This window comes from Struthio camelus, chromosome 5 (assembly GCF_040807025.1).
Source record: "Struthio camelus isolate bStrCam1 chromosome 5, bStrCam1.hap1, whole genome shotgun sequence".
In the NCBI taxonomy this organism is placed as follows: Eukaryota; Metazoa; Chordata; class Aves; order Struthioniformes; family Struthionidae; genus Struthio; species Struthio camelus.
The window spans coordinates 59,126,553-59,139,814 of NC_090946.1; the positions used below are offsets into that span (position 1 = coordinate 59,126,553).

Here is a 13,262-nt window from a genome sequence, read left to right on the forward strand (position 1 = left end):
CTTTATACATGACTAAACTGTGGAAGCAGCACAGATGTGGCCTATGTTTTACAGAGTGCAAAATAGAGAGAATAATAATAATTTGTCTTTCTCTTCCTTGGGATCTGTTGTTTGGTTGTTATGAGTTACAGTTACCCATACCCTTAAAATCAGCAAACAAGCAGAAACTTAATGGAGATGAGTGTTGAGGAAGAGTGATCTAACAATTAACACATGCCCTGTTAAGCAGTAGAGATTCATAAATACAGAGGCGTAGACTTAGTTGAACCGTTCCAAGAGAGATGTTTCACAGTCCTTAATCATGCAGGCATGGCTCCACTATCTGAGCAAGGGCACCTTTCATCTACTGTTGACTGTGATTTTGGTTGCCCTAATGTCATGCTTAATGCTTACTGTTAAATGCATTCTCCGCTTTGGCAGACAAATAGTAGTCTGATCTTTTGTAAAGTCAAAAGGGCTGAACCGTGAGTCCCAGCAAGGGGTAACATAGGTCTTTACCGCTGCAGAAGCATACTTACATATAAAAAAAGTCTTAAAACCCCAAATGCAAAAAGAAATCTCGTCAAAACTACTTTACATTGATTTAAATTATTGATGTAGGAAGCCCTATCAGAGGTGCAGAAAGTCGGCTAATACAGAAGGATGCGAAGGAGATCTCATTTGGGGTCAACAGGAACTAGATTTTAATAGACGCCTCAGCTCAAGGCAGGTACACATATACCTAATGATCAGAGCCTCCTGAGCCTACATGGATTAGCCTGTATGCACAGACCTGGAATGAGACTCACCAAAGAAGATGTTTGAGCCCAGACCAGAAGAGCTTAGATTGGAACAACAGAGTGACTGTAATAAGTGTCAGCATCCCAGTGAGGTCCACATAATTCTAAGAAAATAGGCGTGAAGAGAAAAACACTAACTCAAAATCACGTAGCAGAACTAAGACAAGCCTAGGTGGAAATAAAACCCAGGTACCATCTCTTTCCTGTCGTTGCAGGGCCATCTTTTCTTCCTCCTTTTCAGTATCTGGCTGAGCAATTAACGCTGGCTTCACAAAAACATGCAAGCAGTCCCAAAAGGGAAAATGTAATGGAAAGTTAAACTGATGAAACAGGTCCAAAATACTTACAGATGTTTCCTAAAACAGCAAAGCCCTTTACAGAGTAAAGAAACGATTATTTTGGCTCATAGATGGGAAAAGTCATCTGTTTTTAAAGGAAAGCTGATGTTTATTTTTTTCAGGGCTGCTCACTGTAGTTTTTTTTACCTAATTCATTGACTAGAAAGCCACAGAGAGTGCTTGGACTTGGCGGAATTCTAGTTTTCCCATTGGATTTCTGTGATCTTAGAAAAGTTCTTTAGGCCAAATTCTTGACATCTATCTTACGTTGTTATGAGTTTAAATTCAGTATTAGCCATTTTGATGTCATTAGCCTGATTTCCACAAATGAACATGTGTGGATTGTGTATTCATACATATGATAGGGAGACTTAGGATCTCGGAATCTTCTTGCATAAAATGGCTCACTGAAATATGAAATTTAGAAAAAAAATTTTCACACTTCTATTTGCAGCCATTTCCCCCACCTGTAAAATGGGGGAGTTCCTCCACACCAAGACTAAAAGGGGTAATTACCAAATTATTTTGAGAAAGCAATTTGATTCTGCTAGAACTGAGTTTTCGATCCCATTCTTTATCGGAGCAAGTTCACTTACATTTCGTCGCTCTCCTTCACCTCTGTAATGGAAACCACAGAGGGACTGCTTTTACAGAGGTAAAATCATTTGTTTTACATAATCATTTACAGGGGCTTTCCCCAGAGGATACAAGGTAGAAGTTCAAATAACCAGCGAGAGATAATATCTTTATGCTCCAGTAGCTAGAGTATGAATGCTGTTTTTTTCTATTCTACAGCACCAAAAAACAATTTAACCACTAAGTTTCTGCCTGGCTGAGCAATCTTTAACCCTTTTAAATGAGAGATACGACAAAAAAATGTTCATTAATGTCAAGAATTTGCCTCTTGGTCAGAGGAGAAGGCATCAAATTGCAATACCTAGTTTCTCAGAGAGCAAGAATACAAGCAGCACTTTTTAGTGCAAGCAGGTACAGCTGACCTTTACAGTCAGTCATTTGTGTTTGCCAGCATCTTACTCACTTTTTAAGCTTCATCCTCAGAGTGGAATATAGGGATTATATATGGTGGTAATATATATACAATTAATATATGGCGGTAGTTTAACGACTGAGAAACACAAAGCTCCAGGTTAGAGAAATCATCTGGAAAACTCTCCTTCCTCCAGTAGAGACTAAAGGAGAAATTTCTCAGGGCTAGGATAAACCACAGCTGGCATACTCCAGCAAACCTGGAAATGAGACTGTCTCTCTAAGGTTTCCAGAAGCTTGTAAGTGAATTGGGAACATCTCATAGACTTCAGTGGAAACTAGATGTTCCTGAAGATCATGCCCTAACCCACTATGTACTTGCTTTTTCTAACTCCACACGGTCTAAAGTCAGCTCTCATAGACTCCAAGTTTGCAAAAGTCAGGGCAGAATGTGGCCACCTGGCTCTTTCAGTAAGAGCCTACTAGGGCAGGTACAAAGGTAAGGCCATAGTATTGTGCGTATGGGCACACTGAGTTCAAAAAAAGAAATATCAACAAAAGCCTGTAAACAGCCAAAACCCAATAGTTACTATAGAAATTGATGTGATAGCATCAGTTCAGTGAGATGGAAATATTTTGCAATTTAAGGAAATCAACATTTTGTTAGAGAAGCCTTACTGATTGGATTTGGTGGAAGCTTCTTGGCATGGACAAAGAAAGTTACTACTGGTTTTAATTCTGCTGTACTGCTGTTTTAAATGATCTCAAAAGCACCCAAGGTACCAGCCCAACCCCAAAGTCGGGTACCGGTCTGTACTAATCGGAGGTTGGGGGAGGGTTTTGAGCGAATGCTGTGAAAGACCAGTGGAACCTTGTGACCTATATTTCAAAGTCTCAGTCAACTCACGAGGTTATAGTCTCAAAAGTGACTTCAAAGATAACGGCAAGGCTCTGTTCAGTGAGAGTTCTGGGTCCAGCTGGCTCAAACACCAAGTCACCCATAACTTTCTTAATGAGCAATATGGTTATTGGTTTGATTAGTCTTTCTACCTCTTCTGTCAATAGAATCTGGTTTTGACAATATAATTTAGCAAGCAGTGGTGATGTTTTTGCACTAGTCAGGGCAGAATCCAGCTCGTTCACCCATAACTAGTTTGTTCTGCAAGTGCAAACAGGAAAGCAAAGCTATTTGTGCCACTAAAGGGAGCAGCTGTGATGCCATCACCCAGAGTAAATCTGGAGAACGAGCTGTCTGCTCTGCTTTTGCAGTTTCACACAGGACCTGGGAGTTCAGAACCCTCTTGAGTTGGAACTTCAACTGTGAAAACATTTTGAAATTTAGAAATTCAGTTCCTTTGTCTGCTGCTCTGGCACAGAAAGAATGGTGTTAGCTGTTGCCTTGTGCAATGAGAATTTCAGATATTTTGTCTTATATTTCAGGAGATTTCACGACATGTGCGAGAGTTGCTGGGGATTGAGGAACCTCTCTTCAGCAGATCCATTGCCCTCCCATACAGAGACAACATGGGTCTCTTCCTGGAGCGGAAGTCCCAATCAGGAGAGAAAGCAGATGCCCTCACTTTTTCGCAGTTTATCCAAGAAGCAGGGCTGGAGCCCTATGCTCCAGTTCCCCCTTTGGAGCAAGTCCAGACTGGGGTAGAAGCAGATACTCTCCCAGTATCGCAGAGCATCCAGAGTCAGGATTAGAGCCTTACAGTGTAGTTCCATCTCTGTAAAAAGCCCAGCTGGGACAGCTATAGATACCCTTATTACCTTGCAGTTTGTCCAAGCTGGTACAGTTCCACTTTCTCTAGGTTAAAGAAAAGACCATTGCTGCTCTTAGCCATTTGTTGGTAGCAAACACATCCCTATATTGGCTCTTTTCTGCAATCATCGTCTTTAGTTTGCTTCTAGGAATTTAGTGGAGCAGAAGCTATAAATCAGGCATGATTGCACCACTGTCTATCATTCTCTACTGCTTCACAGTTGATTAAAAAGACCAAAAGACCATCACAGACATATTTTAATTACCAGTGTTTGATATATCAATTATTTTCCTACAGCTCAAGTGAACAGAATTCTCCCACGCTTTCACATTTGCAGACCTGGTTAATGTTAAACCCAGATGAAAGATAAATGGCATATACAATAACATAATGGCATATACAATGGTATACATTTGTGGTGCCTGATGCTGACAGTGCTCTGAAAGGTTTTAATTACAACATAAATAATGAACCCATGTCCTCTCAACGGAAATGATTAGCTGTGAGGTAAGATCAGGCAGCAGTTTATTGTAGTAAACAGTACTGAAACACATGATAGATGAAGGCAGGAAGTATAAGAGAATACTGTAAGCTGAACTAGAGAATTAGAGAAATGATTTGTCCTGGGTGGATTTGGACCCAGCTAACTCCACTTTCCTTGAAAGAAGTATCACATATATGGACTGTAGTGGTAGTGCAACTTTAATTTTATAACCTATCCAAAGTGTGTACCATCCTCAGCAAGGAAGTATGGATAAGTGTTCATTTAAGCCGGGCTCAACAGGAAAAATGCTCCTGAGTAAATCGTCACTACTTTGTGTGGCAGCAAAGACTTCCTTGAGATCCCCCATGGGAAAAAAAAATGACTAGGCCCAATCCTGTTTAGTTATTTAGGGCAAAGCTGTAGCCACTACAACGTAACTGTAGTTCAATTTCCTGTTCAAACTGCAACAGAAACCCAGTGGGGTTGAGTCAGGTAATAGGCTAAGACTTTGTAATGATTCAACTTTGCATCATGACTTTTTCATAAGCAATTTGAGACGGAAATAAAGCAAGACTCAGGCAGCCGGGGCAAGCAGATTTGCTGGGTAGTCTAGTGTGTGAAACCTGTAGAAGCAACCATGTACATAAGGTTATTGGCTTGGACGTTTTAAAGCGTTCAGGAGCAAATAGTGCTGATTCTCACATTCCTCAGACCAGTCTGAGGCAACAAGTCATTACCTTATTCCACAGCTGTTTAGCAAGAACCTGGCTCACTGGCAAAGTGATCCTTAGCGATTTGTTAACAACCAGGCCTAGGCTTCACGTGCACAGAGAGATGGCTCAGGCCTCAAAACGTGAAAGTCAGAGATCTCAGTGCTTGTTGCATTAGTAACAGGGTTGCTGCTTTTATGCTCGGCAAGGCTGAAGATTGATGCAAAATGGTGTTTTGGAACAGAACAGTGAAAACACTGTGTAATTCCACTATCTAATCTTTCATCTACCTCCATCAGTGGTTTATGTTATGATGGAGCAATGGTTAAATAAATATTTATTAGGTGTTTGGCATTATTTTTACCTCTGCAAGATGAAGTCCTCATAGTGTGTTCTTTCACCACATACAACGGCATGAAACTAGCAGAGGAAACTGATGGAAAAGGGCTATCAGTATCTCCGGGTTATTGTCCCTTTGGGATGGGATCTCAGCAAAGCATTCTGCCATGGGCTCCGTTTATAGTTTATGTTGCTCTGTAGACCAGTCTCCAAAGGATTCCTGGTATAGTAAAGCGAGATGGCTCCACACAGACTCACTGTTTTCTAGCAGCTGGCTAAAGGGAGACTCTCTCAGTTGTGCAGCTGTCAGGTCAAACCAGGGGAAGGTTCTGGGAAGAGAAAACAAGCTGAATCATTTATGGGAAATGACAGCCCGCACCAGCTAATAATTTAACAAATAATGGTTTTCTTTTATCTCTGATTGCTCCTCTCTTTCTCAGGCCTTTGAGAGACAATTAGGCTCAGAGATTTGAATCTAAAGTGTTAGAGGCAATCTAAAGTGTTCCAGGCATTCAAAGCTAGAACTGCCATGCAGAGCAAAACTGAGTGTAACAGCTCAAAAACTATCAGGCACAAGTAAGAGCCTTTTCTGTCAGCTAGTGTACCTTCAACCTTACATCCTAAACAGTCTAGTCCATGAACTACCATAAATCCATTACCTGCAAGAACAGTCCTCTCCAGATATTCCTATAGGATTTCTTTTCTGCATCCCATGCTACGGAGCCCCAGGCCAGACCAGTGGCTTCAGACAATCCTTACAAGTAGCCAAATAGGAACTATGGATGAAACAGCTCAGAGATGGAAGTCCAAATCTTCTGTTGCTAATGTAACGTCTAGGGCAATTTTTCACAGAAGGTATATGAAAGCAACACCCGTCCAGTGCCTTCCAGCCCAACAAGACAAGTCCATGCTTCTGCTGTGGAATGTGGCAAGTTTGAGAGCAAAGAGAAAGCCTGGACAAGCAGTACCTCAGCTTTCAACCCTTTACTTACTCTTCTTGAGTCATTGAAGAGGCAAATGTTTTGTTGACAAAACTCTCACAAACAAACTGCGGGCAGGAAGTTTTCTGCTCTGCACAGATGGGGCAGTGTTCAGGAAAACACAGGTCGTTGAGTAATTTCAGTGCCTTCTGGTGAGGCAGGCTCTGCCACACGCTGCAGTTCAGGGCTGCGTAGAAAATGGCCACCAGCCACTTGGTGTTGACTCTGATTTTCCCTGCACAGCATCCAAAATCAAATGTCAATAAGCAATGTGCATACAGGTGTAAGAAGATGTTTCAATCTCATGCTCCTGTAAAGAATCGCATTAGCAATCACATCCGGTTTATCTGGAAACTATGGTTTAGGATCATTTTAGGTGAGGCATGCTGAAATGAGTAGTAATAAGCCTAGTATAGCTTATATTTTCTGTAGCATATTCCCTTCAAGTAAGCAGGAGCCCTTTACAAGCTGCATGTAAAGCCATGTAAGGATTCGGTCTAATGGCTACCATGAAGTAAGAGCACTGCAGCTGTTTTAAGAGCGTTCAGCAATGCAGGAATTAAGTAGCACATAATGAAATTGTGGTGGACAGAGGTCGCAGCTGGTAATTGCCAAGCTGGCAATACGAAGGGTATGAAACAGAAATAGAAGTTCTGCCTGAGGCATGAGAGAAAGATTTTGGACAAGACGCTTGCTCAGAAAGCAGATCTCATAGTTTTAGCCTCTGAACATCAGAGCTACTATTGTTTCACCAAGGGAAAATTATTCAGAAATGGGATGGTGCATTAATGGAGAAGAGCGGTCCTGAATGAAAGAGTGGCAAGGGGAACACTAATCAGAGAAACTGGTGAGGGAGACACACAGTGGGTCATTGGGCCCATCCACTTCTAGTACAGAACTCATTTATGCACCAGGCGGTTCAAAAGCTACTGTTGTCAGTCCATACCCAGCCCAGAGTATTACAGGCAGTGGAACAGCCAAGTGCAACTCCACAGAAGAACTATGATCAAAATTAAAAAAAAAAAAAGAGACAGACAGACAGAACAAAAAAGGGAGCGATTTTACCTTGGGAACTGCAGGGACATGTTGCCTGCACAACAGCAGGGTCTTGCAGGGCAGCTGTGACTGTCCCCTTCATGCCCCACTCATTTTTGAGCTCCCTGCCAGAGCACTGGTACTGTGGCCTCACGATGGCACTGTAGGAAAGGAGTTGCTTCAACCTGAAAGCAAAGCCAGCCAAAGAACTGTGTGTGCCAAAAGCAAGAGGATGTCCCTCAAGCACTTCTATCCCAGAGAGCTTTCCAGACCCTACAGCAACAGCAGAGACGCCACCACCGCCAGGACGCAGCAGCTATTGGAGTGTGCAGCACAGCACAGAGGAGAATAAACACTGGCCTGAGCAAACCTCCGCTCTGAGCAAGTGCCAGGAGCTGGCTGTGGCTGCAGAGTGCAGGTGAGATCATGGATTTTTAAGGTCATACCTGAGAAAAAGGCAGAGTAAACCACAGGGATTATCCCACTGTACCAACCAGCAGAGGCTGAGTCAACAGTGCTAGAACTCGACCTATTAAGGATTTTAATGACTACTCTTTTCTAATAGCTACTACAACTGGTCGTAATGTTTCTTCCTGTTTGACAGCTCTTCAGTGCCTTGTATTCAAGCTAGTCTGTGGGTCTTAACATTGCTAATGGAGAGATATCCACAGTAGGACAGTTCACTTTGTAGCACAATTAGTGGCCCGTTAAAAAAAAAAAAGGTAAAAATTGTCCCTTGCGCCTGCTCCCTCAGCGTGCACAGGCATCGCCCGGGTTAGGTGAGTGGGGAGAAACTGGATTTAACTGGCAGGGAGGAAGAGGACAAAGCAGGAAGTTCTTAAAATTATAATAAAGAGATCAGCAGCTATTATTTGTGTACTGGGCAGACTTTTTATGAATTTAACCTAGCCCGTAACATGAAGAGCAGTGTCACATTTGACCTCTTATCATTTACCTCAGCAGAAGGCCAAGGACTGGACTGACCACAGAGGATAAACAACACCCCTCTGGGCATTCAAACGCCTCAGGACAGGCTCCTCTCCAGAGTTATGGCAGCAGCTTGAAATGAAACAGTAAGTATTTGGTTTGTTTTTTTCAGCCATAGAAACTGTATTCTGCTTCTTTACTCCCTTTTTTCTAGGTATGTTGCAATGGGCCTTACAGCAGATCATCATCTGAGGCCCTGGCAGGAGGGGGTTTTCAATACCAGTATTGTGTTTGATCTGGCGCTCTCTTGACTCCTCTTTTTTTTTGACTCCTTCTGATCATGTTTTCAAGTTTATAGCCACAAAGCCACAAACTTCCCTTAGAAAAACAGAAAGCTGGAATTCCAAGGTATTCCCACAACTCCAGCAACCGGGGATTTGGGGGAGTGGCTGAACATGACAAGATTTCTGATGATGTTTTGCAAATAAAATCAAGAGGCTGTAAGAGCACTGCTCCCACTGCAGCTCCAGTTTGGCCAGAGCACTTGCACTGTGCTTGCCCCATGAGATCCCAAACAAGGGCAGCACATCTAGGCTCTGCAGTGGTGTGGTCCATATTACCTGCGGAGAGGGACAGCAGTGACAAGGCTGTACACAACACAGGGTTTCCGGATTGCAGGACGAACAACAGAGCAGACGGTCAGCATGTGTGACGGGAGGCAGCAGAGGAAGACCACGTCCGCCCAGGCCACCAGCTGAGCATTGTCATAAAGGCACCCAACCCCCTGCTCCTGCAGGTCTGCTGAGATAAAGCAAAGCAAACGGGGCTCAGAGCCATAGACTCAGGGCAGGCGAGCAGCCATCACCGCCAGGCACAGGCAGCGTGGTACCTGCTCTCTGCTACACGCAGATGAAATGCAAACAACCTCTCCCCAGCTGGAACTGCCCTCCCAAGGCGGCAATGAGAGACTTCAGCAGCTACCCATTTCTACATGGCAAGTGGCACCTTGGTGACAAACCAAGCAAGCATCTCTGCCAGGAATAAACGTGCATTGAATTCAGCCATCTGGCCCCAGATCGTGAACACTGATTTAAAGCCTTAGCCAAAACAGCCAAGTCTTGGGATCTGGCTAGTTTTCAAGATCTATAAAAAGCCATTTAATAACCCGTGCTTACTCTCTACTCTGAGATGATTAGAAAGAGGATTTTATTGTTCTATGCATCTCCCTGGAGGAGAGTTCTCCCCACTCATCTTGTTTTATATAATAGTTTACAGAGCAGTTGACAGTTTGTATGCAAACAGTTGCTGTAATGCTGCAGTCTAATCCCCGCTCCTCTCTGGGCCTTCAGAGCATTTCAGAGCACAGCAAGAAGCTTGTCTTGTACAACTGACCCTACAGCAACGAAACAAGGAGAGGAACTTCTCAGTTTCAGCATTGCTGCAGATTTGGAGAGATGTTTCCTCTGTTGGGTGAATATTTAATAAGCTGGAATCTCAATCACTCACCAAATTCTTGGCACGTGTAGCAAATGACAAGGAGAATTTTGAAAAGAGCAGCAAAAGTTGCAGGGCTAAACTAAGAGGGGCTGAAACTAACAGGCTTTCAAAGGTACAGAGTCAATGTCTCCACCAAGCTCAATGGGGACTGGTGACAGAAAATCTGCTCAACTGAATTAGCACTTAGCGGACAGTGGGTTTCCAACTGAATAAAAATTTTTTCCACAATGGCATCCCCTGCTTCCCCATAAAAATTTGGAGTTTCAATGCCTTCAATATTTTTGGCAGGAGAGCATTCTCTAGTGAGTTCTGCCTGAAGCGCTATAAGAAAATCCAGTTAAAGTCCACACAAGCGTAGTCCCGCTTCCAAACCCAGACTCAGGAGCACTTACCCAGGCTTTCCGGGCGCCTAGTAGAAATGCGGATACTGCAGCATGGAGCCCAGCTCAGCGTCAGCAGCACTTGAGCCAGCTGCTTCCCAAGGTGGCCCCCGCCAATAATCCCAACCTTCAGGCCGCAGTTGTCCACCAAGGAAGTCGGCAAGCCCTTTTCGGTCTTGCTCGGCCTGATGCAGAGGAACTGGCATCAGCCCAGCAGGAGCCCCAAGCTACATGCTGTCCTACCCTTCCAGGAGAAGTCCCTTGCCAGATAACACTTCCCTGTCACTCACGGGGGAGTGGGTGATGCCGGCGCCTGAAGATTTTACCTCTTGGGCACTTCTGTGAATATGACTCAGGCAGACAGTAATTTGCAGGCCCCACATCTGCCTGATGGCTGCAGCATAGCACACGCAGCATCAGCAGAGCTTGGGGCGAGACCCTTGAGAGCAGGGTGTCCACAGCACTCAACACAGCACTCAAGTGCTGGGGCTAACTGGCTGCTTTGCTGGCCCAGCATGCCCCTGCGATCAAACACCCGCAAAGCCCCAGGGCTCTCCAGGGCAGAACGGAGGTCTGTCCAGCTAGGGTAAAGCCACTATTACCCTTTCAGGGGAAAGGGGCTAAAAAGATGCTTAAGGACCAAACAAGCTGTTGGGATGTCCCCTCGCACTGGTGTGTCGCTGTAAAGCAGACCGGCAACTAAGAGCTGATACTTGGCTGACACACATCAACCCATGCAATGACCAAGCCCAGGGAACAAGTCAACATGAAGAGCACAGACTAGTGACAGGAAAGACTGCTGCTGAAAAGTGATGTCCCACATGTTAACATGGGACAACTGACTCTTTATAAATCATACAGGCTAACTGCAGGAACAAGCAACAAGTGTTGGGCACTGCTAGCTTTCTGGGACAAAACCCCCATTTGGTGTTAAAAGACAAATTTCCATTCCCTGTTTTTCTCAGGGGAAAACTAACTGAAGGGAAAATCCTCAGATGCTTAACACTGACTGAGAGTTTATACAAATACAGTGGTTTAGCAGCTAGTGTGGATGTAAACAGTAAGATGTTACCTGGGAAGAACTAGATAAAAAGCTAACAAACTGTAGCTGGCATACCTATAAAACGCTTGCTTCATATAGACCTGGTGTGAACTGCACAAGAAGCTCCCTACAGAGACCAGCTACTTTACCCACTTCTCCCAGTGACATGTTAATGCTATCTAGACCTACACCAGAATGTTCAGTGATGTTTCTGTATCATGTTTTAGCTCAATAAAGATGCAGTATCTTTGGAAAGAGCTCAATGCGTCTAGGTTTCTTCCTCAAAGTCTGTTTCCCTGACATGCTTCTGTCACCCAGCCAGCACCTTTTACCAACAGTGAGGAGCTCACTTCCACATTACCTGAAGGCATGAAGAAGTTTGCAGAAGAAGATGGCATGGGCACATGCATTCACTGTCAGCCCCTTGTAGCGCCTTGCCAGATTCATCAAGGCCTCCTCACCTTCTGCTTCTTCCTCGGACTGAGAAGACTTGAAAATCTCTGCGGTATCCCACATCTTGGCCCAGAAGGACAAGCTTCCAGAATGAGGATTTAGAAGAGGGACATGGACTCCACCCACATAGTATTGCAGTCCAGCCCAGCACCTGCCAGAGAATAAGTGGAGGCAAAACACAGGACCCAGCTCTTCTCAAGGTTTTTGCTTGCAGAGAAGAAGCCTAGAAAAGCCACAGCTCCCCCCATGCAGCACAGCCACTCACAAGACACATCAGTGGATATTTGAATCTGCTTTTTCTCTGAGGTTACAGCTCCCTATTACATGAGCCCCAAAGAGACTTTAAAACAGCCATCTGCAAGCTGCTGGCACAGCACTTGACCAGACTTCATTCAAGCTGATCCCAGACTAAGGTAATGAGAAAATCAAACCGTGAATGAGTGATTCGTTTTTTCAGTTCACATCTGCATACTACAGTAGTACTGTGCTTCCCCAGCTGAGCAATCCATCAACTCCTCCTCTCTACCCCCATTTGCTGTGAAGTCCCTATCCCTTGGCACAGCCAGCTCAGCAGCGTCCAGATGCAAGAACCCTGTCTGGTGCCCACGGTATTGCTTCATGTGAGTCACAGGGACGCTTACAGGGGTACAAGGCAGTCATCGCAAGAAGACACTGGTCACGACCAGCCCACAAAGCTCTAAGTGCCCAGCGACACCAGATTCCCTCCTGTGCCGGGGAACGGGTGTTTCAGCTCGCAAGAGTGCTCTCTTGGTAGCACTCTTGGTAGGTTCTCCCAGCCCTGCCCGTTTCAGCAAAGAGGAAGCTTAGTGCAGTTTAGCCTGACATGAGGCAAATGTACAGTGCTCCTGACCAGAGCAGGGCGCTGCTGAACTATCTGAATTGCTTCTGTCCTCTGACTGAGACTAGGGCATTGCTGAGTGTATCACAAACCTGCACTGGAGATGGAGAGAGAATAAAGCAAAACAGGCCCTTTCCCGGTTTCTGCAGCTCACCCGACTCAGGCGTGGCTCCCATGGGGCAAGAGGCACCAAAAGAGCTGAAACACCTTAGCCAAACTTGAGTCAGGGACCAAGAGCCCAGTAGATTCGAATATCCACTCCAAGTGGTTGGAGTCCTGTCCTGCAGCTGTTCCTCACCTGCAGCCCACCAGTGCCTGTGGCACCACAGTCAATGTGAGGAACAAGGGCAGCCTGAACAAGGCCCCTGAGAGTTTCCGTCTGCTCAGCTTCTGTCCCCGCTCGTGTGCCCCAGCAGTAATGTTGCAGCAGGAGCTGGCCCTGCCCGTGAAGGCAGCAAGCCCCAGGCACTTGGTCCCCAGACTCCAGGCTCCCCTGCAGACACTCAGCCAGCGCAGCCCAAACAGTGCCGCTGCCACGGCGAGCACCTGGTTACCAGGTGCCTCAGCAGAATCTCAGCTTTACCCAGTGGGAACCAGGAGCTCCATTCCTTCCAGAACTCACGCAACATCCCCCAGAGCAGACCATTCCCTCACTCAGTCATACAGGAGGATCAAATTAACTCCAG

At 45.2% G+C, this 13,262-nt stretch overlaps 1 protein-coding gene across 1 annotated transcript; it reads right to left on the reverse strand.

Annotated features, from left to right (window-relative positions):
• Positions 1–3,544: 3,544 nt before the first annotated feature.
• NOXRED1 (NADP dependent oxidoreductase domain containing 1) lies at positions 3,545–12,337 on the reverse strand. The gene is made up of 7 exons (XM_009675645.2): positions 12,244–12,337; positions 11,626–11,908; positions 10,235–10,407; positions 8,966–9,146; positions 7,449–7,603; positions 6,396–6,618; positions 3,545–5,732 (listed from the first exon to the last, which is right to left on the reverse strand). The coding sequence occupies exons 1-7, from the start codon at positions 12,335–12,337 to the stop codon at positions 5,582–5,584; spliced, it is 1,260 nt and encodes a 419-aa protein (XP_009673940.2). The 3' UTR covers positions 3,545–5,581.
• Between the last annotated feature and the right edge of the window lie 925 nt (positions 12,338–13,262).

Bases quoted from the DNA above. Each gene is read 5' to 3' on its own strand.
- NOXRED1 (XM_009675645.2), bottom strand. From the start codon at position 12,337: ATGAAGCAATACCGTGGGCACCAGACAGGGTTCTTGCATCTGGACGCT. The intron at 10,408-11,625 runs GTAATGTGGAAG...CCTCTGCATCAG, and splicing joins AAACTTCTTCATGCCTTCAG to GCCGAGCAAGACCGAAAAGG. The intron at 6,619-7,448 runs GTAAAATCGCTC...GATGCTGTGCAG, and splicing joins ATGTCCCTGCAGTTCCCAAG to GGAAAATCAGAGTCAACACC.